The following is a 22216-nucleotide window of genomic DNA, read 5'->3' as shown; positions in this document are numbered from 1 at the left end:
CTGATTTTCTCAGAAGAGGAAACGGAGGCTCAGAGACGTAAAGCAGCCTGCTCAGTGGCACACAGCCGGAACATGGCAGAACCGGATTTGAAGTACAGAGCCTGCTCTATATTCGCTCTCCGAACAGGATCGGATTCCCGTGTAGGAAAATAACAAGGAGAGTAGAGGGCGTGGAGGGGAGAGGGGAGTAGGTTTCCGACGCCGTCAGGTAGGGACTCGATAGGACCTGTGACAGTGACCTGATAGTGACTCATTAGGGCTTGAGGGTGAGGAAGGGGGAGGAGGTGATGGCTACGTGGCGGCACCCCAAGACAACCTGCCTCCTTTGTCTCCACTCTCCAGTTTCCAATGGCCCCATGGAGTCGGTCACCCTGGAGAACAGCCCGCTGGTGTGGAAGGAGGGGCGCCAGCTTCTCCGACAGTGAGTGTGCAGGGCAGGGGTGCCGGGCTGGGGTAGGCAGAGGCACGTGTTTGGCTTGGGAGATCAACTTGAAGACTCCATAGTCCTCCCTGTCCCCGCCGGGTGGTTGGAGGACATCGAACTGTCCTTGCTGGATCCTTGCTGGCCTGTCGTGCTGTGGGTGGAGGCTGGCCTGGAGGGAAGACTTGGCTGCAGGAGGCAGACATGGGGGGACCTTTGCTCTTGAGAAGTGACCCCAGAGGCCTCTGGCTTTTAAAACGGGGTATTTTATTATTAAAGAGGTTTGTGTTTTTTTATTTTTGTTATTTGAAGAAGTGACTTTTTTTTTAGGTTTCTTTATTTTGAGAGAGAGAGAAAGAGAGCATAGGAGAGACAGAGAGAGAGGAGGAGAGAGAGAGGATCCCAATCTGTCAGAGCAGAACCCGATGCAGGGCTCGAACTCATGGACTGTGAGATCATGACCTGAGCCGAAACGGAGTCGGATGCGTAACCGGCTGTGCCACCCAGGCGCCCCCATGTCCCTGATTTCCTTAAGCTAAATATCTGGAAGCACATTGCTAGCTTCCAGTGTGTGCAGGCAGTCACAGCAGAATGGCTGTAACACGCAGCACCTGCCAGGCGCCTGTTATGTGCCTGGCGCTGTGCTGAATGTCGCGCTCACGTTGATTCCTCGCGAGACTTCCTGTGCGGTAAGCTCCTAGAGTTCCCCTAACGGCATGGGTGCGGAGAGGGCGTGTGTTTGCATAAGACGACAGCGCCGTCAAGTGGAGGGTCCGAGAGGTGATCTTGGGGGTCCACCCCCAGAGCCCAGCTTCTTCACCACCGTGCTTCCCTGCCTCTCCCCTGCGGGGGTAGAGGGGACCTCGGACACAGGCAGGCACTCTAGATGACACGGCAGGTGAAGGCAGGTGTGCTCCAGTGTGTGAGGGGCAGTCTCGGGGGTCCCCAAGGGACAAGGTCATGGTGAACATAAAAGGCTTCTTGAGGAGCCGCCAGAGGACCAGCGAGGGACTCTTTTATCTTTTAAAGCCACAGATACCCAATATTGATTTTTCCCCCTATTTTTAACTTTTAGACTAGTCCCAGCTAGTTTCCATTTTTTGTAATTACAGAAGTAATAAAAACTAATTTGTAGAAGTGAGTAGAGTAAGTTGTAAAGGTTTATTTCACATCTCGAATCCCTTGTTCTGAAGGTTGAAAGTCATTGCTGTTGAGTTTAGTGTGTCTGTCTCTTTCCAGGCCTTGTGGGGGGGGCATACTTCAAATGTGTTTGTGTGTGATCTTATACTCTTGCACACATTGACACTTTTGTTGTTGTTGTTTGTTTATTTTTGAGAGAGAGACACAGAGTGTGAGCAGGGCAAGGGTAGAGAGAGGGAGACACAGACTCCGAAGCAGGCTCCAGGCTCCGAGCTGTCAGCCCAGAGCCCGACACGGGACTCGAACTCACGAACCGTGAGATTATGACCCGAGCCGAAGTCGGACGCTCAACTGACTGAGCCACCCAGGCGCCCCTAACACTTTTTAAGAAAACGTTTATTTATTTATTTGGAGAGAGGGAGAGAGAGAGATGGAGCAGCGGAGGGGCACAGGGAGAGGGAGCCCGAGAATCCCAAGCAGGCTCCACACTGTCAGTTCAGAGCCTGACTCATGGCTTGATCTCGTGAACCGTGAGGTCCTGGCCTGAGCCAAAGTCGGGACACTTAACTGAGCCACCCAGGCGCCCCAACACTTTTTTTTTTTTTTTTAACTGAATTATATGGATCACATAACTTATTTGGTGAAACCATTTACTGTGGCCGTCTTGGCACTCTGCCTCCTTTATTTTCTGCCTAGCGTCCCCATCAGTCATTTGCGGCCATGGTCCTCTTAAGTGGACATGTTGCTTGGCCCCTGCATTTTGGCTCTTATGTACGACATCCTGGCAAGCATCTGTGTGGCTGCATTGTGCCTGTGTATAAAGGCTTCTCCTGGAAATAGACTTGAAAGTGAAACAGCGGGGCCAGGGTATGCTTATTTAAAATACTGTGCCGGGGCGCCTGTGTGGTGCAGTACGTTGAACATCCGACACTTGATCTCGGCTCAGGTCATGATCTCACGGTTCTTGAGTTTGAGCCCCACATCGGGTTCTGCACTGATGGCGTGGAGCCTGCTTGGGATTCTGTCTCTCCCTCTCTGCCCCTCCCCTGCTTGTATGTGTGTGTTCCATCTCTCTCTCTCTCTCCCTCTCTCTCAAAATAAACCTTAAAAAAAGGAAATCTAAAATACTGGTGTAGAGGCACCTGGGGGGCTCAGTCGGTTGAGCATCCGACTTCGGCTCAGGTCACGATCTCACGGTCCATGGGTTTGGAGCCCCACGTCGGGCTCTGTGCTGACAGCTCAGAATGAACCTGCTTTGGATTCTGTGTCTCCCTCTCTCTGCCCTCCCCCACTTACACTCTGCCTCTCTCAAAAATAAATTTAAACGTTAAAAATTTTTTTAATTAAAAAAATACCGGTGTGTAGTCTTTATTATTTTTTTCTTAACATTTATTTATTTTTGAGAGACAGAGTGGGAGTGGGAGAGGGGCAGAGAGAGAGAGGGAGACACAGAATCCGAAGCAGGCCCCAGGCTCCGGGCTGTCAGCACAGAGTCCAACACTGCGCTCGAATTCACGGACCGTGAGATCATGACCTGGCCTGAGGTTGGACGCTTAACCGAATGAGCCACTCAGGCGCCCCCTGATGTGTCGTCTTAAGTTGCTTCTCCAAAAAGTCTGTCCCAGTTTGCAGGAGACCCCTGACCCACGCCAGTGCTGTTTCCCTGCAGGTACCTGGAGGAGGTGGGCTATACAGACACCATCCTGGACATGCGGTCCAAACGCGTGCGGTCCCTACTAGGTCGCTCGTTGGAGCTCAATGGGGCCGTGGAGCCCAGCGAAGGTGGCTCCAGGGCCACGCCAGGCCCCGGGGGGCTCAGCGGGGGTGAGTCGCTGCTGGTGAAACAGATCGAAGAGCAGATCAAAAGGTGAGCCCTTGGTGAGGCCTGGCAGGTCTGTTCCTCTGTGTCCCCTCCTGATGAAGGCCGATGTCAGAAAAGCCAACGGTGCTCCCTGGTGCTCTGGTGGCCACTTCCTTCCTGGCGGGTATTGTGGGTCCGTTTGCTCCAGAGCCTTCAGTGCCTTCGTTGTGGGATCCCTGGATTCTCTTCTGGGTCCCCCTGCACATGCTCCCGTGGCGTCATCTTCGTGGCGATTCGCGTCACGGCTCACGTCCGGCACGGCACTTCTTCTGAGGCTCAGGCCTTAAACCGCTCGGCACGTGGGACAGCAGCCGGAGGCAGAGCCTGGGTGGCACCCCCAGCCCCCGGTGGGGAGCAGAATACACGGCCTCCGCCCTGGGGAGCTCTCACTTGTTCGTCGTCTCACTGGTAGTTGTTCCTCAGCATTTGGTGACGTTCAGTGCTGTGCAGAAGGGGAAGAAGGAAGAGTGATAGGCAGTGGCCCTGCTTTGAATGGGCGGCGGGGGGCCTCTTCACGGGGTGACATCTGGGCAGAGAACCGCAGGAGATGGAGTAAGCCGCCCACGGGAACAGCGACCGTCAGGGTCGCGAGACTTGGCACGTTGAGGAACCCGCGGCCAGGCCTGTGTGGCTGCAGGGAGTGAGCATGTGGGGCTGTGGTCTGTGGTGAGGTTGAAATCTCAGGAGTGAGATGAAATGGGGCTGTACCGGCCACGATAGGGAGCTTGGATTCTTCTCTACGGGTTGTGGGAAGCCCGTGGTTTCGAGCGGGGGTGTGACACAATCCGGTGTGCTGGTCGGCTTCGAGGAGGAAGGGCTGGAGGGCAGGAGCAGGAGTGCGGCTGGGAGCCTCCTGCGGCGTCCTGGCGAGAAGCGGAGGGCGCGCCAAGCGGCCAGCCTCCCCGTGGGTTTTCTTTTGGAAGGAGTGGATGTCGGGGCGGGGAGGGAAACCAGGGGTGGCTCTGGGGTTCGGGCCAAGCAACGGGAGCCGCGTTGGCTGCGACAGGGGAGCCGAGTGGAAGCAGCGTCGAGGGGGCCATCGAGGGCGGGCGGAGTCTGCGGCCGGGCGGCCCCCAGCGCAGGTGACGCGTGGCCAGCCTGGAGATGGGGTGGGGGTGGTGGGGGCTGGACTCCGAACTCCCCTCTAGTTCACCAGCATGCGGGCGGGGTTGGCAGGCTAGAGGCAGCAGCCGAGGAGGCTGGGCCGGTGCAGCCGTGTTGCCGAAGGAAACCCCAGAGATGCTCTGCTGGGAGGCCGCACACCATGCGGCCAGGACGCGGTGCTGGATTTGGCAGCCCGGAGGAAAGATCTGTCCTCCGGGCAGTGACCGTAGACCTGGGCAGTTGGCAGGAACTCTCCGGAGCATTGGCCCCGTGGCCATAAAGGAGGATGTTTGTGTTTATCTGAACTTTGAATTCCACCCACTTTTCTGCCCTGGAGTCAGGTTTGGGCAGATAACCCTTTTGTTAAAACCCGTTATCCGCTTGGAGGCATCAGACGGTTGGCCAGGAGTGGAAATGGGAGGCCATGTGTCAGTCGGGAGGGTGCAGGTGCGTTGACGGCTGGGCCGCCCACGGGGCCCCGGGCGTTTTCAGAGTGACCGGTTCATCTTTCCCGCCGGGCGCGTCTGCCGCTTGCCTGATCCGCGCCTGTGGTTTGCCCGGGCCGTGGGAACAGGGGCTGCTGAGTCAGCGACACTTCCTCGGCCCACTCTCCTGACCCGGCACGTGAAGGTGTCGGGGTGGGGTGAGTGTCTGTTGGTCAGAGGCTGCGATCGGAGCCCCGTGTGTGATCATGGTGGTTTCAGCCCCCTTGAGCGCCGGGGCCAGGCTCTGGCCACCTCTGAGCTTTGCCACCTGGCGGGACTAATGCCCCCCCTGCCCCCCTGTCGTGGGCAGGAACGCGGCAGGCAAAGATGGCAAAGAGCGCCTGAGCGGCTCGGTGCTGGAGCAGATCCCCTTCCTGCAGAGCTGTGAGGACGAGGACAGTGACGAGGACGACGAGTTGGACAGTGTGCAGCACAAGAAACAGCGGGTGAAGGTGCGCTCCCCGCCCCATCCCCTCCCCCGGGAGGGCCCCCCTGCTTTGGGTGCCGGCGGCACAGTGCCCCCCTGGGTGCTCTTGGGGCCGTGTCTCTGGCCACGCCCCTGCCTCGGTCACCCGTCGGGGCCTCGTCTTCCCCCACCCGTCTCCTCCCATCCTTTCTTCAGCTCCGAGAGGCTTCGACTCTCCAGACTGGGCCAGCCACACGCTGCCCACTCCGCGCGCTCTGTCCCTTGGGCTAGTCTGACCTCCATCACCCACACCACGTGGCTCTCTGTCTTCTCCCTCGATAGACTGTGAGCACTACCAGGCGGGGACTTAGTGTGCTCGCAAGCGAGTGTCCTCCCGCTCTTCTCTTCCCAGCACCCAGCCCCCGGCGTGGATGGCCGCTGCGGTCAGCCCGGGGCCAGGTTGGGGCATCCGTGGGGGCCTTGGTAGTTTTGAGCGTCCATCCTGCCCTTGGTCGAGACCGAGGCCCAGGGGCACCCCCCGCAGGCCAGAGTCCAGATCTCAGCTTGGCTACAAGATAATGGCCCATGCCCCATTTGACCCCTGCGCCTCGACTGCCAGAGCCACCGTGTTCCTGCCGTTTCGGTGGCACCGTCCCCAGGCATGATGTGGGCTCACCTCACCTGTCCAGTAAAAAAAAAAACCTCGCTTTGGGCCTGTGCGGACCTAGCTCTGCTCTAGCAGCGGCGACATGGAGAGAGAGGTCCGGTCCCTGGCATGGGGAGCCGGCAGCCGGCGGAGGGCTGGTAAGCAGTCCTGTGCCAAGGGACGTGCTGCCATGCGGGCTGCACGAAGGGGGCCTGTGTGGGGCCTTCCCATCAGAGCCCTTCTCTGCCTCCTTCAGCCTCACCTTAGCGCCCCTCCGCCGCCGCCCCTCCACCGCCGCCCCTCCACACCACCTTCTCTGACCTCTCACCGGCCCTTCCTCCCCTTCCCTCGGCAGGGTCGGAGCCATCTGGACCCGGACCGCTCTGGGTCCTCCCTGTCTGGTGTCCCCACGTCTGTGTGGGACCACGTCTGTCCTTGCCACAGCTCTGTCTCCAGGGTCCCCGGTGCGGCTCAGCACAGGGTCCCGCCTAGCGTAGGCGCTTGGGGAACGCACAGAGCCAGGACGCTGGAGCTGGGTTCCGGGAGAATCAGGATGTCTCCGAGGCTGGGGCCTCTGATCCTGTTCGTGGTCTCTCGTGTGCCTCTTGGGATTTTCACTCCTTTTTCAGCTCTTACCTCATCCTCCTCTGGGAGGCCTGCCTGCTCCTCTCTGCTCCTCCCAGCAGAGATCATCGCTGACTTACACTCCCTCGGGCTTTTGTGTCTGTCCCCGCACTTGTCCCGCGGGCCCTGCGGGGGAGGCTCATCAGACAGGGGTCTCGCGCCTCCCCGGGCCCGCTGTCTCACCCAGGAGACCTTTAGTGACCAGACTGTTCTTCCAAAGACCTCTAAGGCTCCCGCAGCGGCCACTGGCCTGGCTGTGTGCCTTCGGGCATGTGATTCTCTTTGTCTTAGTGGCAGTTTCGGGGGCTCGCTGTCTCTGTCTCTGGGTTGTTGAGGATTTCTTTAACGTGAATTCGTGCCTGTGGAGTCCTTGGCTACGCTGGGGCTGGCCGCACCCAGTGCTCGGTGGTGGCAGTATTCGCAGCGCTGGGCACGGTGGGCAGAACAGAACTGCACGGGACACCTGTGTCGTGGGCCCTGGAGAACGCCTGTTTACGCTTCCATGCTTTTGCAGAGCTCTGGCCCCACTGGGGCCTCTCTGGGCACGCTGGCCAATCCTTGAGGGAAGGAGGAGGAGGTCGCCTCGTCCTGTCCCTCTGGTCCTCCCACACAGGCCAGTGGCTGGCGCCTCACGGACGCCTGAGCGATTGTGACTCCACGGATTCATAGCCTGCTGTGCCGGCTTGGAGTGCTGGGCCTGCGTGGGGGCGGGGGGGGGGGGGCGGTCAGCCACACCCTCGAGGAGCCTGCGGTCTGACTGAAGCTGGCCTTGTGAGTGCCTGGACTTGGTCCAGTCCGGGGACACTTGGGAGGGAGAAGATTCCCCGAAAGGGGTGGTGTTTGAGGCCGGTGGTCGCCAGAGTCCCCATGCCGGGCCGGGGTGTGCTCTGACACCAGCACCTAGAGCAGAAGTCAGAGAGAGACCCGAACTGTCGTTGAAAATCCTGGAACCCCCCTGAGTCATTTCAGGCAGCCGTGGGGGTTGCGCGCACACAGCCCCCGGACGGCACTTTGTGTACGACGTGGTGACGCGGGCACCGCAGGAGGGTGAAGGATCGGATGCGGGTGTCCCTGTGGAAGGCCGGGCCGCGTGGGGAAATGCGGGTGCCGTGCTGCTCCGGAGTCCCACGTCTGGGATGGGGTCCGAGCTTGCGGAGGGAGGAACACGAGAGGGTTTGGTCGTGACCCTGCAGAAGACCTCGCCTGCCTGGCATCCTGCTCCTCCGGGCGGGGGGGACGCTGCTGTGCGCTCTCGGTCCAAGGTGGCGCGCGCTACGGAGCCTCAGCCCACCCAGCAAGATGGAAGGGAGACTCGGAGGACCCTCGGTGATCTTCCGGTCCAGAGCCGCCTCAGCGTCTCGAGAACGGCTTGGACCGGGGACCTGGGATGCGGGGCTTCGCTGCTCAGCCTCGGCTTCCTCGTCTATAGTATGGGAATAAGCACAGCGATGCCAACTCTTCACAAGGTTGCGAAGTCACACGGGTGAAGCTCGCTTGGTGCGCTGAAGAACGCGTAGAGGCTGGCACGGAGTTCGATAAGCCTTTGCCACCGTCACGCCCGCGCGTCCGTGCCACTCGAATCGTGCGTCTCCGCACACTCGCTTACACACGTAGGCACATACGTCTCTCCCCTCTGCCCTGCGGCGGCCTTTGCTGTCTGCCTCTCCCCACCCCCTCCATACAGGCTTGCGGAAGGGGAGGGTGGGGCCTGTGAGGGGATCACAGGTGGGGGCAGGGGTGGGGTGGCCGGGAGGAGGAAGAGACTTCCGAGCTGTGGGGCCGCCTCGGCCCCTGAAGGCTGCCAGCAGGGGGAGCGCTGCCACCAAAGCGCGTCCTGGCCCCGGGGAAGGGGGCACGAGGGGAGGGAGGTGGAGCTGTGTCCGGTGTGGGACTCTTCCAGGCAGGGCCAGCTGGTTCCTGGAGGCGCGGCGGGCCTGGGCTTGGGCTCGCGCTGCGGGCGGGAGCCTCCTGACCCGTCTGGTTTCCTCCATGCCCAGCTGCCCTCCAAGGCCCTGGTGCCTGAAATGGAGGACGAGGACGAGGAGGATGACTCTGAAGATGCCATCAACGAGTTCGATTTCTTGGGCTCGGGAGAGGATGGGGAGGGCTCTCCGGACCCTCGACGATGTGCCGCAGAGGGGACCCACCACGAGTTGGGTAAGCTGAGGGTTTTCTGGCCAGCCGTCCTCACCAGGCGAGGTAGGGGCACACGCGGCCGCCCACAGCTGCTTCCTGCCCCAGGGTCTCCACCGGACGGATACGCTTCCTGAGAGGAGGGTGGCCGAGGAGAGCAGGAGCCCCACACCGTGGCGGCCGGGCCCTCACCCCTTCCCTGGAAAATCCCTGTGGGGACGCAGGCGGGCCCAGCTCTTCCCGGAACGGGGCCTCTGGCCCTCCGCGCAAGCGTCTAGTTCTTGGACCTCGGGGAGGGAACAGGACGAGGACCTGGCAGGCAGAGGCAGGCAGGGCAGGGCTGCATTCTCCTGTTCTGTGACCCCGAGCCACGAGGCCCTCGGCCGTCACACAGGATGGCCGGGGACTGAGTTCCCCGCAAGGCTGGCACCACAGCATCCTAGCTCAGTGCGCCTCCTCTGCCTGACCCCACTCCCACTTCGAGCCCTGGCGCTCCCTGGTCAGGACTTTCCGGCTACCTCACGTTGGCAGGAAAGGCCTCCGGTGGCTAAGGTGAACCGGAACACGGGCTCCAGCCCCGTGCTTTGTCCCTGCAGAAAGCCGGCGGGTCAAACTCCAGGGAATTTTGGCCGACCTTCGGGATGTGGATGGGCTGCCCCCTAAAGTGACCGGTCCCCCTCCTGGCACACCCCAGCCCCGGCCACACGAAGGTAAGCGGCCCCTCCCCCCCGGCCCAGTCCCCTGGGGTCCATAGCAGAGGGGGGCTGCAGAGCTAAGCCCAGGGCTTCTGTGTCCTCAGGGTCGAAGCCTGGCCTCTAGTCTGCAGCCTCCCTGTCCCAAAAGTTTGTCTGTCTGTCTGTCTCCCTCTTTTTTTGTCTGTCCTGCCCTGTCTGTCTGTCTGTCTCTCCCTGTCTCTTTCTTTCCAGCTGTGATTCTTGATCTCGTCCTCTCCCTCTCTCTTTCTGACTCCTTATCTCCCCCTCTGCCTCTTTCTGTCTTTCTTTCTCTCTCCCTGCCCCTCTCCGCCCCTTCCCTCCCCTCCCCCTACCAGGTTCCTTTGGCTTCTCCTCAGACGTTTTCATCATGGACACTATCGGGGGCGGGGAGGTGAGCCTGGGGGACTTGGCAGATCTCACCGTCACCAACGACAACGACCTCAGCTGTGATGTAAGTTCTTGGGGTGCCCTACCCCCCACAGGCCCTCATTGGGCATCCCGCACTGTGCCCACTCTTGCTGAGCTCTGACCGGGTGCCTGGCCTGCGCTGGGTCCCTTAGCGGGAGGACGCTGTGAGGTCATTCAGCAGCTCACCTGTTGTACAGAGGGGTGCGGACATGTACTCGGCACGGGGCTTGACAGGGTCGCCGAGGCACAGGGTCTGGAAGACACCTCGGCCCCTGCCATCTCCTGTAGGCAGTGCTCCCTCCCACCCCTGGCCTACGTGCCCCTCACATCCAGGCCCCGGATGGGCTGGCGGCAGGGCAGGACGGCATCGGAAGGGGAAGGGGGCTCTGGGTTGGCACAGCGTGGGGAAGTGGACTTGTGCAGGAGATAGGAATTGAGCTGAACTTGACAGCCAGAAACCAAAAAACCAGGCGTGGATGGGGCCTGGTAGGCAGGCGGGCCGGGGTGACAGGGAGGCCTTTAGGGCCGGTGTTCTGAGCCCCAGACCCACAGATGGGCCTCTGGCCCTCTGGTCTCTGCATCGGGTGTATGTGCACATTTCCCCCAGGAACGTTCACCACAGCTTTTAGCAGGATCTCGAGCGGTTGGTTCCCCAGCAGGGTTGTGGGCCCTGCTGTGAGATGCCAGGAAGGGGGGCCGAAGTAGAGGCTTCGAGCAGGCGTGTGTGCCTGTGAGGGGGTAACCACACAGTGGCGGAGCCTCTGGCCCTAAAGTACGAGGGCATTGGTGACAGCTGCGGTGGGGACCTTTGGGGATAGAGCCCAGACCGAGGGCTTGATCAGCTGTGGAGCCCGTGTTGGGGCAGGACATGGCATCTCGCCTGACAGTCTGCTCATCCTCCTTCCCCATGGGCTGCCCCTGGGTCCCCTGCTCAGAGAGTGACACCACCATCCACCAGGGCACCTGCAGGGTCTCTGGGACTCCCCCAGCGACCTGTTAATTCTGCTCCCCAGTCTCTCCCTTCTGTGCATACCTGTCCCCATTTCCGCTCCCCAGCATGTGGTCTCTGTGCCCTCTCTTTGCCTGAGAGGTTTCTCTCAGGGCCCCTTGGCCCCTGCAGCCACTCGTATCTTCCTACATCCAATCCGTGTCATTTCCCTGCTCTAAACCCTTCCAGGGCTCCCTGTTTCACTTAGGATGAGACACGGGTTCCTAGAAGTGGCTCCAGCCCCAGCTCCTGCCGCTCTCTCCCTTGCTTTCTACAACCCAGGCCTCCCCTCAGGCTCTAGATCTGGCCTGCAGCCTCAGGGACTTTGTTCATGCAGTGTCCTCCCTCAGTCCCCTCCCCTGATCTGGTTAAGTCCTGCTCTCTTGACACCTTAGGAAAGCCACACTGACCCCCACAGAGGCGGTCAGGCTGCTCGGGTACTCACAGTTCAGGGACCTGGCACCGCGGGGCAAACTGACTTGACTGCTTTCCCGAAGCCCCCTCTGTGGGTCTGGGTGGGGAAGGGACCAGTCCTTGGCCTCCTGGATGTCAGTCCGTGTCTGCGGGACCGTGGGGACGCTGAGGCACCTCCCCCTACCCCAGCTCTCTGACAGCAAAGATGCCTTTAAGAAGACGTGGAACCCCAAGTTCACCCTGCGCTCACACTACGACGGCGTGCGCTCCCTGGCTTTCCACCACAGCCAGGCCGCCCTGCTCACCGCCTCTGAGGACGGCACGCTCAAGCTCTGGAACCTGCAGAAAGCTGTCACGGCCAAGAAGTGAGGGCGGCAACCCCGGGTTGGGGGGAGCGGAGGGGAGGGGCTCTCGGTGACATCCGGCTCCTCTGCCTCCCCCAGGAACGCCGCGCTGGATGTGGAGCCTATCCACGCCTTCCGGGCTCACAGGTGGGGAAGCGCCCCCACAGGCGGTCTGGCCCCGGCCCTCTGCACACACACCCCCTTGCTCCCGGTACTCTGCAGACACGGCGCTCCCACGGCCGGTTCTGGGCGCAGCCTTCGGAGGAGGAGATGGGTGTGGGGAGCTAGGGGCAGGCCGGTCCGGGGGCACCACCGGAGCCCCGGAGGCCGGATTCCTTTTGGCCGTCCTCGAAAAATCTAGCAGAGGACCTCAAGATCCCATGGAGGGGGCCGGAGGAGGGCTGAGGCTGAGTTTTTCATTTCTCCTTCGCCACTTTCGCACCTTTCAGGGGCCCTGTGCTGGCAGTAGCCATGGGCAGCAACAGCGAGTACTGCTACAGCGGCGGGGCCGACGCCCGCATCCACAGCTGGAAGATTCCGGACCTCAACGTGGACCCCTATGACGGCTACGGTGAGGACGGCTCCCTCCTCTGGCTCCCACCCCCCTTGTCCACCGGAGCCTCTTCGTTCCCTCAGTGCCCACCCGTGCCTAGCGATGCGGGGCCCGGGGGGCGGCGGGGGGCGGGGGGCGCACCGTGTGCCCCCAGCCCGGGTGAGCCCGGAGCCTCGTGTTCAGCCTGTGACGGGGGTCAGATGGGCCGAGGCAGGAAAGCGGTGGCGTTGGGGGGCCGCTTCCTAGAGGAGCTGGCAGGTGAGCGGACTCGGAATCCACACCGGGGCCGGGGACCGGCCCATGCAGGGGCTTGGTAGGCCCTGCCGGTGTCTTCCTGTGGCCGAGTGCAGGCAGTCGGTGAGAAGTGGAGCAGGTGACAGGGGACAAGTTAGTTGGGCCAGGCCGTAGGAAGTCTGCACTTGATCCTTGGCACCCCTTTAAGAGTTAAGTGGCAAAGTGACCGCACTGCTGTTTATTGTACGTCCCCCTCCTTCTGATGCCTCTTCCGATAACTTTCTTGGCCGCACGCGTGGCTCTTTACTGCTTTGTGGTGGTAGAGTTCAGAGGTCTGTGTCTTCCCAAGAACAGTCCCACCCCGTAAAAGGTCAAGGGTCAGTCCCAGGTAGTCTGTGCTCTGGGCCATGCGAGCTGCCACGCGTTGGGAGTCAGCAGGGCCTGACCAGAGCACGCCGTGTGGACTTGAGTGACGGGGGAGGCAGAGGTGGGAAGGATCAGAGGGCTTTAGAGAGACTGGGCAGGGCTTGCGCCCTGGGGGCGAGGAGCCAAGGCAGGCAGAGTGGGGCACGACTCACGAGTCCCAAGCTGCAGAGGGTCTTGGGGCCACAGAGCCACCATTGTTCCCCTTCACCGAGTCCTAAAACTCGTGCATTGAGCGCTCATTCTGTGCCAGGCACTATGGTGGGTCCTGCGGGCGTGGCAAGGGAATCCCTGCCCTCTGGAGCTTCTGTTCAGAGCCAGTGGTCAGGGTGTGCGCGGCCGCTGCGGCGGGTTCCAGCGGTGACGGCTCCGAGGGCAGGAGGAGTCTGGGTAGAGCTGGGTGAACGGGCGGCTAAGCCGGGCAGCCTGGCTCTCAGCAGGGGTCGGTGCCCTGGAGCTGTCTGGGGTGGGGCCGCTGGCCCTGACCTAGCTTGTTTCCTTCCTCCGCTGGGTCTAGACCCGAGTGTGCTGAGCCACGTGCTGGAGGGCCACGGGGACGCTGTATGGGGCCTAGCCTTCAGCCCCACCTCCCAGCGCCTGGCCTCCTGCTCTGCTGACGGCACCATCCGCATCTGGGACCCGAGCAGCAGCAGCCCAACCTGCCTCTGTACCTTCCTCACAGCCAGCGGTGAGTCGGGGGAGCAGGGCTGGGCGCGGGGTGGGCGTGGGAACACGTCACAGAGGAACATGCCTCCCCACGAGGGGCCCAGGCTTCCCAAGTCCCGTCCCGCAGCCCCAGGGCAGGACCAGGTCTGTTAAGCAGCCCTCCCTTCCCTGTGCCCTCAGATCATGGGATCCCCACCTCAGTGGCCTTCACCAGCACCGAGCCCGCCCACATCGTGGCCTCCTTCCGCTCTGGCGACACCGTCTTGTACGACCTGGAGGCTGGCAGTGCCCTCCTCTCGTTGGAATCCCGGGGGAACAGTGGTAAGAGGGGCCTCAGGGACAGGGGCTGGTATCTGAATGCCTCCAGGGCCCCGGTTCCTCCTGTGGCTCTGCTGAGCCGGTGTCTCATCAGCAGAAGATGTCTCCCCTACCCCCTCGGGGGCTCTGGGTAGGAAGGAGATAAGGTCCCAGCAGCTGCCTGGCTCTCGGGAGGGCTGAGGGGACAGAGATCATCAGGAACTCGCCCGCCAAGCCTCTTGGCAGAATCCATGGCCCTTATGGGTGGCTCGTACCCATCCTGTGGCACCCCAGGCGTCTTACGGATGAAGCACTGTGGCCCAGGGAAGGGAGAGGCCTGGGAGCCCAGGCCCCCGGCCAGCTGAGCAGACAGCAGGCCGTGGAGCCGTGGTTCTCTTCCTCTGGTCTTTGTCCTGGTCTCCCTGATTTCCCCGACATCCTTCCCTCTCCTCCTCTCCTTCCAGGCCCAACCCAGATCAACCAGGTGGTGAGTCACCCAAACCAGCCCCTCACCATCACCGCTCACGACGACAGAGGCATCCGCTTCCTGGACAGCCGGACAGGTGAGGCCCAGCCTTCCTGGTCCCCGCTCGCTCGTGCTCACGGTGTCCCGTCGGGCCCTTGACCTTCCCCGCCAAGGGAAAGTAACCTGCCGCCCACCTTCTCTCCTCTCAGGGAAATCCGTGCACTCTATGGTTGCCCACCTGGACGCGGTCACCTGCCTAGCCGTGGACCCCAACGGCGTGTTCCTGATGTCGGGAAGTAAGTGGGGGCTCTCCTGGCTCCTAAGGAGCAAGGGTGTGTGGGAGCCGAAGAGGAAGAGATGCGGGCACTGGTCACGAGGGTGTATTCTGGGGCCCCCTCCCGCAGGGGGGCAGGGGCAGGGAGCCTCCCGGCAGAGACCGCGCACGCTCAGCCCACTGGAAGCTTTTGCGTGCGTCTTCCCGCTTCATCCAGATCACGCTGTCGGCAGGGTATGTTATACCCGCGTGCAGATGCGGAAACGGGCTCGTGGAGGTTCCGTGATTTGGTCGAGCGTGGTGGGTTGGCTGCAGGAACAAGTCCGAGCGTGTCTGGCTCTCAGTCCCCACAGGATTGTTAGCATTTGGAGCCACGTGCTCCGTGGATAAGGGCACTGGGGCCCGGCCACCACGGGGCTGTGCCTCAGAAGGATGAGGTGCGATGTGGGCAGACGGGGAAGGGAGGTGAAGCGTGTGCCGGGCCATCAGGAGTGCCATGGGCGAGGGGCCTCCTTCCGCTCACCTCTGCTCCCCACTGTCAGAGTATGTGGGGGGTTGCAAGCGAGCACACAGAGGGCGTGGGAGAGCACGTGGACGGGCCTGGTCCCATCGTGGCTGGGTCTTTGCCTGGTGACGGTAGCAGCTGTGCCTGCAGGTGCCGGTAGAGGGGGTGTCAGGGAGGTCAAGCCCAGGGCAGAGAGGATTTGGGACAGGGCCCAGGTCCTCCGTATATAAGGGACACATCGAGCCAGCCTCCACCACAGCCAGCCTGGTCCTTCGGACGCAGAATTCGGGCAGAATTCGGGCCGTCTCTGAAGGGGGCTCTTGCCCCAGGGCCCGGCCCTGTCCGCTCCACCCTCTCTGGCCTCCTCTCCATGCTCCTGCTCAGGCTGCTGCAGCCGTACCCGCCTCCTGCCCGTCCCCTGGCCACCCCTGCTGTTCCTCCGCATACCCCCGTGGCCCTTCTGTCATCACGGTGACCAGCTTGTGCCGGTGCTGCTGTCCGCCTGGCATTGCTCCTCCTGTTTTCTCATTTACCGGGGGCCACGTTGGAACGTCAACAGCACTGGGTGGGCAGCTTTGCCCAGGACGTTCACTGTGTCCCCGGGGCCTGGTACGCAGGTGCCCGGTGAACACTTGGTAACTAATGGGTGGACGGCCACCTGGGATAAAAGCATTCTCCTTTGGGCTGGCGGTGGTGGCCGGCAGAGGTGGGGGACAAGAGGATGGAGACCCCCCCCCCCATTGTTGAGGCTCCTCCAGTGGGGGAGGTTCGGGGAAGCCGGGGTACCTGCTGGGGGACAGTGCTCTCTGCTCCCACACCTGCGCAGGCCATGACTGCTCCCTGCGTCTGTGGAGCCTGGACAACAAAACGTGCGTGCAGGAGATCACGGCCCACCGCAAGAAGCACGAGGAGGCCATCCACGCTGTCGCGTGCCACCCCAGCAAGGCCCTCATTGCCAGCGCAGGCGCCGACGCCCTGGCCAAGGTCTTCGTATGATGCCCACCTGGCCCCGCCCCGGCCTCCACCTCGGCTGGGGAGCGGGGCCAGGCAGGTGGGACTGAGGTGAGAGGCCGGACAGGAGGGAGGCTTGGTCTGGGAAGGCTTCTAGAAACCCTCTGCGTCCTCACCCCTGACGGGAGGGAGCTCAGATGTATCCCTTTGCCTGGCACTTCAGGAGGGGGCCACGTTCCCAAGGTGAAAAGCCCTGGGTGTCGAGAGAGGGGACGGAGGTGGCCCGACCTCTCGTACCCGGGGTGTCATGCTCCAGTCTCCCCTCCCTTCTGTCTCCCTCAGGCGACTCCCAGCCTCGGCGGAGGCCCGGAGGCCCGGCCTCTTCCCGCCTGCCTTGGAACCTGGTGGTGCTAATGCCCCTTTCCCTGGGAGGCCATCCCCCACAGCCTCCCCTTCCCCAAGCATCCTGGGGGGCAGCCTCCTTCAGGACTTACCCTCCCGGACGTCCTCGAGGAGTTTCCTCTCTGCACCCGGACACCCAGTCCTGGTATCTGAGCTGCTTTCTTGGGTGCAGCACAGCCAGGGCTGGGTGTCCTTGGGGATCAGCTTTTCCAAGACGCCAGAAGGTGCCAGGTTCTCTCTTTGAACCCCCGATCCCCCCTCCTTCTTCCCAGACCTGGGTGGTAGCTGTGCCGGGAAGAGCCCCAGGCGCCCCCGCTCTGGGTCCCCTGGGAAGCCATGGCACCAGCTGGACCCTGGTCCTCCTCAGCGGGGAGCGCCCGGCCTGGTCCACCCCAGAAGCTAGCCCCAGTCCACCACCCTCTCCTCCAGTTCCCTCAACACAGCTTTCCAGACACTACCCAGCGCCTCCAGGGCCAGTAACTGCCTGGGGATCAGGTGATGCCCTCGGGGGAGGCGCCCACCCCTCTCCCCTCCCTCCCCCAGCACTCTTCCAAGGGCAACCCCCCAGCCCCCAAGGGGTCACCCATGGGGAGAGATGGCCTTCTCTCACCCCTCCCTGGGGCATGGAGGCTGGAGGGGGTCCCCCTGGTCCCCCACAACTCCCTGTATATCTGTATAAATAAATGGGATTTTAATGGAGCCCCGCCCCCACCCATGTTGTTATCACTGTGTGATAGTCTGTGTCTCCTCTCCTGGCCCTCCACTCTCTTCCTCTATTTATTTCACTCTTTTTTTGGGTTCCACCCTGAGCCCTCGGGCCCCCTTCAAGGTTCCTGTTTATAAGCCCCGTCCCCTCTGCCCTGGACTTGGATGTGAAACTTGTCTCAATAAACCCTTTGGAGTAAGATGGGTGGCGGTGCTGACTGTTGAGGGGGCTCAGGGGACCGGGGACGTCAGGAGAGGGGTAATGGGTTCTGCCTGGGCTGGGTGGAGCTCAGGGAGGGGATGATGGGTTGGGGTTTTGTGGTAGGGTGGGGGGGGGGGTGTGCCAGAGAGGGGCCCAGGGTTTGGGCGGGTTGTGGGTGGAGGGCCGGAAATGGGGGCACAGGACCGAATCTCCCCGGGCCCTTCCTTTCTGTTCCTGAGCACACTCCTTCCCCAGCGGCCTCAGCAGCAGCCTGGGGGCAGAGCCCTGAGAAACATGACATGATGTGACAGCTTGAGACTCCCCCTCCCCACCCCCAGCCCCCATGTGTGATGGGTGGTAGGAGGCCAGAGGGCTCATCCTGAGTACTTAACTCCCCACCTCGCCTGTCCTCCCCACGTGGGCCTGGGCTTACTAGAGCCTCAGCCACCATGGAGGGTGAAGGGAGAGCTCCCGCCATGCGGGGAGGAGCCCTGAGGAGTCCCTTCCCCTCACCAAGGTGGTCAGACCCAAGTGGTCAGTTACGCACCCAGTGGGAACCAGATGCCACACCAAGTTCCTCACGTGCTATTTCACTGGGTCCTCATGACACCCTCCCAAAGTGGGATTGTTAGACCAAGTTACAGAAAACGGGGTGCAGGCGGGGGGCTGCTCAGGGCCTCCAGAAGGTCATCAGAATTTGTACCCAGTCCTGTGGGACTCCCTCTGCACACCCCTGGCCCTCGGCACAGTCTGTATACAACGTGCCCGATGCTAAGGCCCACCCCCTGGGTTGTCAAGGGCTGTGCCCCAGTGCCCAGAGTAGGACCTGGCTCCTGTCGGGGCCCCAGGAACGCTTGAAGAAGGATGCAGGTTGGCAGATGGCCATCAGGTGACACTGACAGGAGCCTAACTGTGAGCTCCACGTGGCCTTGTTCACCCTTCATCCCTCTGGGCTCTGAGCAGCTTCCCCAGGTGGTGGTTTGGGTTTTCACTCCAGCCTCAGACTTCCTTCCTTCCCCAGCCCCAGCCGGCCCAGCCCCCGGATGTGGTGGCAGTCGCTACTGTACCGACGACCTCAGCTGCCCCTAGCAGCCCTTTACCGGGAAGGGGGGCCCGTCTCGAGGCCCCCAGCCCCAGCCAGCCCTGCTGGTCTGGAACCCAGGCGGGCAGGTGGCCCATCTCTACTGGGATGTCTTTGGAGCTCAAAGCCAGGCCTTGAACCTTCAGTGAAGGGGATGGGGGCGGTAGCAGCTTCAGTGGTGATCTCGGACAAGTCGTAATGCCCCACGGGGGGGTTCTGTTTCCTGAATGTAAACTAATGGCAGCCACTCTTCTTATTAGCTGGGGAAGAGAAATCGAGTCTGAATTGCTCCTGAACAGGCTGGAGGAACTGTTTTAGGACAAGCTTGGCACGTAGTAGGCCGGCATTCAATGCTTCCTGAGACGACTGACTGAATGAACATACTCTACTTAACCCCTGAGTGCTTGAGGTGCCTACCCCTTTATTTGTGCAAATTACAGTGATGGACACCACCTACTGAACCTCAGCTGTGTGCCAGGCGCCATCATACAACCTCATTAATCCCCACAAAGACCCTCTGGGGTCCAGTCCTATCAGTCCCATCTAACAGAGGGAGAAACAGGCCCAGAGAGGGGAAGCCACTCACCTAAAGGCACACAGACACATGCACAGTTCCCCCAGGAGAACAAACTGTTCTCCCTCTATGAGGTGAGGGTGGGGGTGTTGTCTTCCCCGGTTGCTATGGCCCTTTCAGGCACCCCCCCCCCCAACTCCCGGTCTGTGGCTCTCCACTCCTGAGGGCTGGGGCGGAGTGGCGAGCTGATTAAAGGAAACTACACCCCTTCTCTGTCGGCCCTGGGTCTGACTCTCCCTGCACAGATAATCCAGCTCCAGCCCCTCCAGGTTTCTCCATGCACCTTGCCAAGATTGCCAGAGACAGACATGAGTCAAGGTCCTTCTGCCCATCTGGAGACCTCTGCCTCCCCATCTGTGTAGCGGGCTTGAGGGGGGGGGGAGGGATCTCTACAGCACCCCCTCTCCTGGGCGGGGTGGGGTAGGGGTGGGGAGGACGACGATCTGAGAAGAGGCAGACCGAGTTCAGAGATCCCGGAGCGGGCTGGACCTGACACCAGTTTCCCACCCTTTCCCCTGCGGTGGGCGCCGGATGCCGGCCAGGCTAGACGGGCCCCCTTCCTTAAAGGGCCAGGCGCCTCCTCAGCCCGGGCCCCCGCGACCTGTGGCGGGGATGAGGGTGCCTCGCCCCTCCTCTCCAACTCTGGGAATAGTTAACTTTCTAGACTTGGGTGTGTTGGGGGGTAGGAATCGGTCCCGGATCCCTGCCCTGCCCTGCGTCTCGCACCCCAGAGTCCCGGACCCAGGAGGGGCAGGTGACGCCCCCACTCGGAGGTGCGGGGCCCGCCCTCTCCTTCCGCCCCCGGCCCCTCGACAGGCTCCGCCCATCTCGACGTCACCGAGGCCCGCGCGGATTGGCGGACTGCGCCATCGCTCCGGACACTTCCTCCTGGGCCGCAGCCGCAGAGTTAAACTTTGGAGGGGGAAAAAGAGCCACCGGCGCCCGGCGCCGGGCGACCCTCCCTTGCCCCCCCCTCCGCCCCCTCCACCGCCGCTGGGAACGCCCCCTTCTCCACGGCCCCCGACCGAACTTTTCTCCAACTTCTGAGACCCGTGAGATTCCCTCCTTAGTACCCCGGCCCTCAGGATCCCTCTGCCCATCCCTGGGCCCGTCGGATCCCTGGGATCCACTCGATCCCCGACTCAGAGACTCCTGTCCTCCACCCCCAGGGTCTGGTGAATCCCCTCGGGCCCCCTTCTTAATTGGATCCTCTTCTTAGGGCCATTGGATTCTGCGATCCTACTCCCCCCCACCCCCTCCGCCCGCTCTCTTCTCAAGCCTTTCTCTCCCCAAGGGGCCTCTGGATCCTGGGCTCTCCTGATCCCTGAGATCCCGACCTGCTAGATTTTCTTGATTTCTTAGAATCTCTCAATCTCTGGGTGCCTCAAACCATTTGATCTCTCCTTTATGATTCCCGGGCGTCTGATCCACTAGATCACACTTCTCTAATTTCCCAGGGTCCCTCCATCCTCGAGTGCCCTCAACCTGCTAGGTTTCTTTTCTCGTAGCCCCGGGATCCCCGCACTCCCGCTACCAGCTTACGAGCTCCCTTGGATCCAGTGACCCGGGGTCCCCGGACTCCTTCAGCCGGATCCCGGGTGGGCGCCGGGCGGCCGGTCCCGGGCCTCTCCCTTATGGCCGCCCCCCCTTCCCATCTCGCCGGGCTCCCAGGCTCTCCCGGGCCTGGGTCTCCTCCGCCCCCCGGCGGCTTGGAGTTGCAGTCGCCGCCACCGCAGCTGGCCCAGATCCCAGCCCCGAGCTCCGGGGTCTCCTTCCACATCCAGATCGGGCTGACCCGCGAGTTTGTGCTGCTGCCCACCGCCTCCGAGCTGGCCCATGTGAAGCAGCTGGCTTGCTCCATCGTGGACCAGAAGGTGAGGGGGCAGCGTCTCTCCTCCAGCTTGGGGAGAGGTCTGCAGGGGGCGGGGCGCTGCCAGAGGTGGCCTGGAGCCCGGCATAGGGGAGGGAGAAGAAGGACGATGAAAGCTTGGGCGACTGGGAGGTGGGGGTGGGGCATTTAGCCCCCCAGTTGCCTCCTCACCCCACTCTCCTTTTGAGGGAGGCCAGGGCAGGGGTGGGGTGCTCCAAAGGTCTCCCCAAGTTGCGTGTCCCTGTATGTTGTTTTCTGCAGCCAGCAGGGAGGAAGGCAGAGGCCAGCTAGGTGTAGAAGTGGGAAGGAAGGGGCCGGTGGGGTGAGCAGATGGGGGACCTCCGCATTCAAGCCCATCCCGGACCTCCCATTTGGTGGAAACAGTAGAAATCCAAGCCGCACTGGCTGTGGCTATCGGGTGACACGTGTGGGTGTGGGCGCTTGCACTAGCTGCCGTGGGGTAAGTGAGGTCTCAGAGCCCAATCTCTGCCCTCCCCCAGGCCTGAGATGTGTGTGGTGGGGCCAGCACCTCTTTGGAACCCCCAGAAGCTCTGGGGACTCTGTCCCCACTCCTCAGGTCTGATGCCGGCCTATGAAAACAGGCCTTCCCCAACCCCAGCCTTACCTCGGTGAGAAACTGGGGATCACGGGCCGAGAGGGAATCAGGTGGCACTCAATGCGTGGATTCTAGAACGTCAAAAGTTAGGAGAGTGGGATTCTCTGTTGTTGGAGTTCGAGACTGTAAAAATGTTAGAATATTAGATTCCTGGGCTGCTGGAATCCTAGACTGTGAACATGTTAGACTTTTGGAATGCTGGGTTGTTGCTTGCAATCCTAATGGTAAAATATTCAAACACTAGAATCCTCGTGTATTAGATTTCTAGAACATGAAAATACCAGACCGTGCTACTCTGGGGTGGCGAAATCCTCAAACATAGAATATGTTCGAACCTGAGATAGATGTATATAATACTATCATGTGAGCATGTTGGAATCCCAAAATGTCCACGTTCCAGAATCTTCTCAGACCCCTGATAATGAATCCTTTGGGCTTCCGAGAAACCTCAGGAACCGAGCCAACTCCCCCAATTTTACACACAAGGCAACTGACACCTAGAGAAAGCCCCCTCTCCCCCCCCCCCGCCCCCCCTCCCCCCCACCTACCGGACCAAGCAGTCAGGGCCTAGGCCCTGTCACCTGAACCCTCTCCCAGCAGACAAGAACACGTGGGGCTTCCTTCACCCTCCACCCAATCCCCAAACCCAGAGGCCTAGTTTTCACACCCAACTGGGCGGCTCTGTGAGAAAACTGGGTGGGGGGTGG

At 61.7% G+C, this 22216-nt stretch overlaps 2 protein-coding genes and 1 long non-coding RNA gene across 9 annotated transcripts in view; 2 read left to right on the top strand and 1 right to left on the bottom strand.

The window, feature by feature from the left end:
- The window catches only part of STRN4 (striatin 4), a 26483-nt gene extending 9115 nt beyond the window's left edge, over window positions 1–17368 (top strand). For 2 of the 5 annotated variants that reach the window (XM_047835207.1, XM_047835212.1), the window contains 15 exons: window positions 343–421; window positions 3231–3428; window positions 5322–5463; window positions 8685–8844; window positions 9396–9530; window positions 9872–9987; window positions 11536–11711; window positions 11790–11837; window positions 12140–12261; window positions 13418–13588; window positions 13747–13887; window positions 14328–14426; window positions 14539–14625; window positions 15935–16170; window positions 16402–17368. In XM_047835207.1, the coding sequence (XP_047691163.1) occupies window positions 343–421; window positions 3231–3428; window positions 5322–5463; window positions 8685–8844; window positions 9396–9530; window positions 9872–9987; window positions 11536–11711; window positions 11790–11837; window positions 12140–12261; window positions 13418–13588; window positions 13747–13887; window positions 14328–14426; window positions 14539–14625; window positions 15935–16104 (1844 nt within the window). In that variant the 3' untranslated portion in view covers window positions 16105–16170; window positions 16402–17368. The remainder of the gene's footprint in view (window positions 1–342; window positions 422–3230; window positions 3429–5321; window positions 5464–8684; window positions 8845–9395; window positions 9531–9871; window positions 9988–11535; window positions 11712–11789; window positions 11838–12139; window positions 12262–13417; window positions 13589–13746; window positions 13888–14327; window positions 14427–14538; window positions 14626–15934; window positions 16171–16401) is intronic. The other 3 variants (XM_047835211.1, XM_047835209.1, XM_047835210.1) reach the window with 3 other exon arrangements.
- Window positions 14694–22216, bottom strand: LOC125152799 (uncharacterized). Its single transcript, XR_007147324.1, has 3 exons — window positions 22058–22216; window positions 21519–21580; window positions 14694–15252 (listed from the first exon to the last, which is right to left on the bottom strand). It is a non-coding gene; the product is annotated as an uncharacterized LOC125152799 (long non-coding RNA).
- The window catches only part of PRKD2 (protein kinase D2), a 34426-nt gene continuing 32131 nt past the window's right edge, over window positions 19922–22216 (top strand). The window contains exon 1 of one of the 3 annotated variants that reach the window (XM_047835204.1): window positions 19922–20897. In XM_047835204.1, coding sequence (XP_047691160.1) covers window positions 20658–20897 — 240 coding nt within the window. In that variant the 5' untranslated portion in view covers window positions 19922–20657. The remainder of the gene's footprint in view (window positions 20898–22216) is intronic. The other 2 variants (XM_047835205.1, XM_047835206.1) reach the window with 2 other exon arrangements.

This window comes from Prionailurus viverrinus, chromosome E2 (genome assembly GCF_022837055.1).
Source record: "Prionailurus viverrinus isolate Anna chromosome E2, UM_Priviv_1.0, whole genome shotgun sequence".
Lineage (NCBI taxonomy): Eukaryota > Metazoa > Chordata > Mammalia > Carnivora > Felidae > Prionailurus > Prionailurus viverrinus.
Note: the sequence above shows the minus strand (reverse complement) of the source record. Positions and strands in the feature narration are given on the sequence as shown.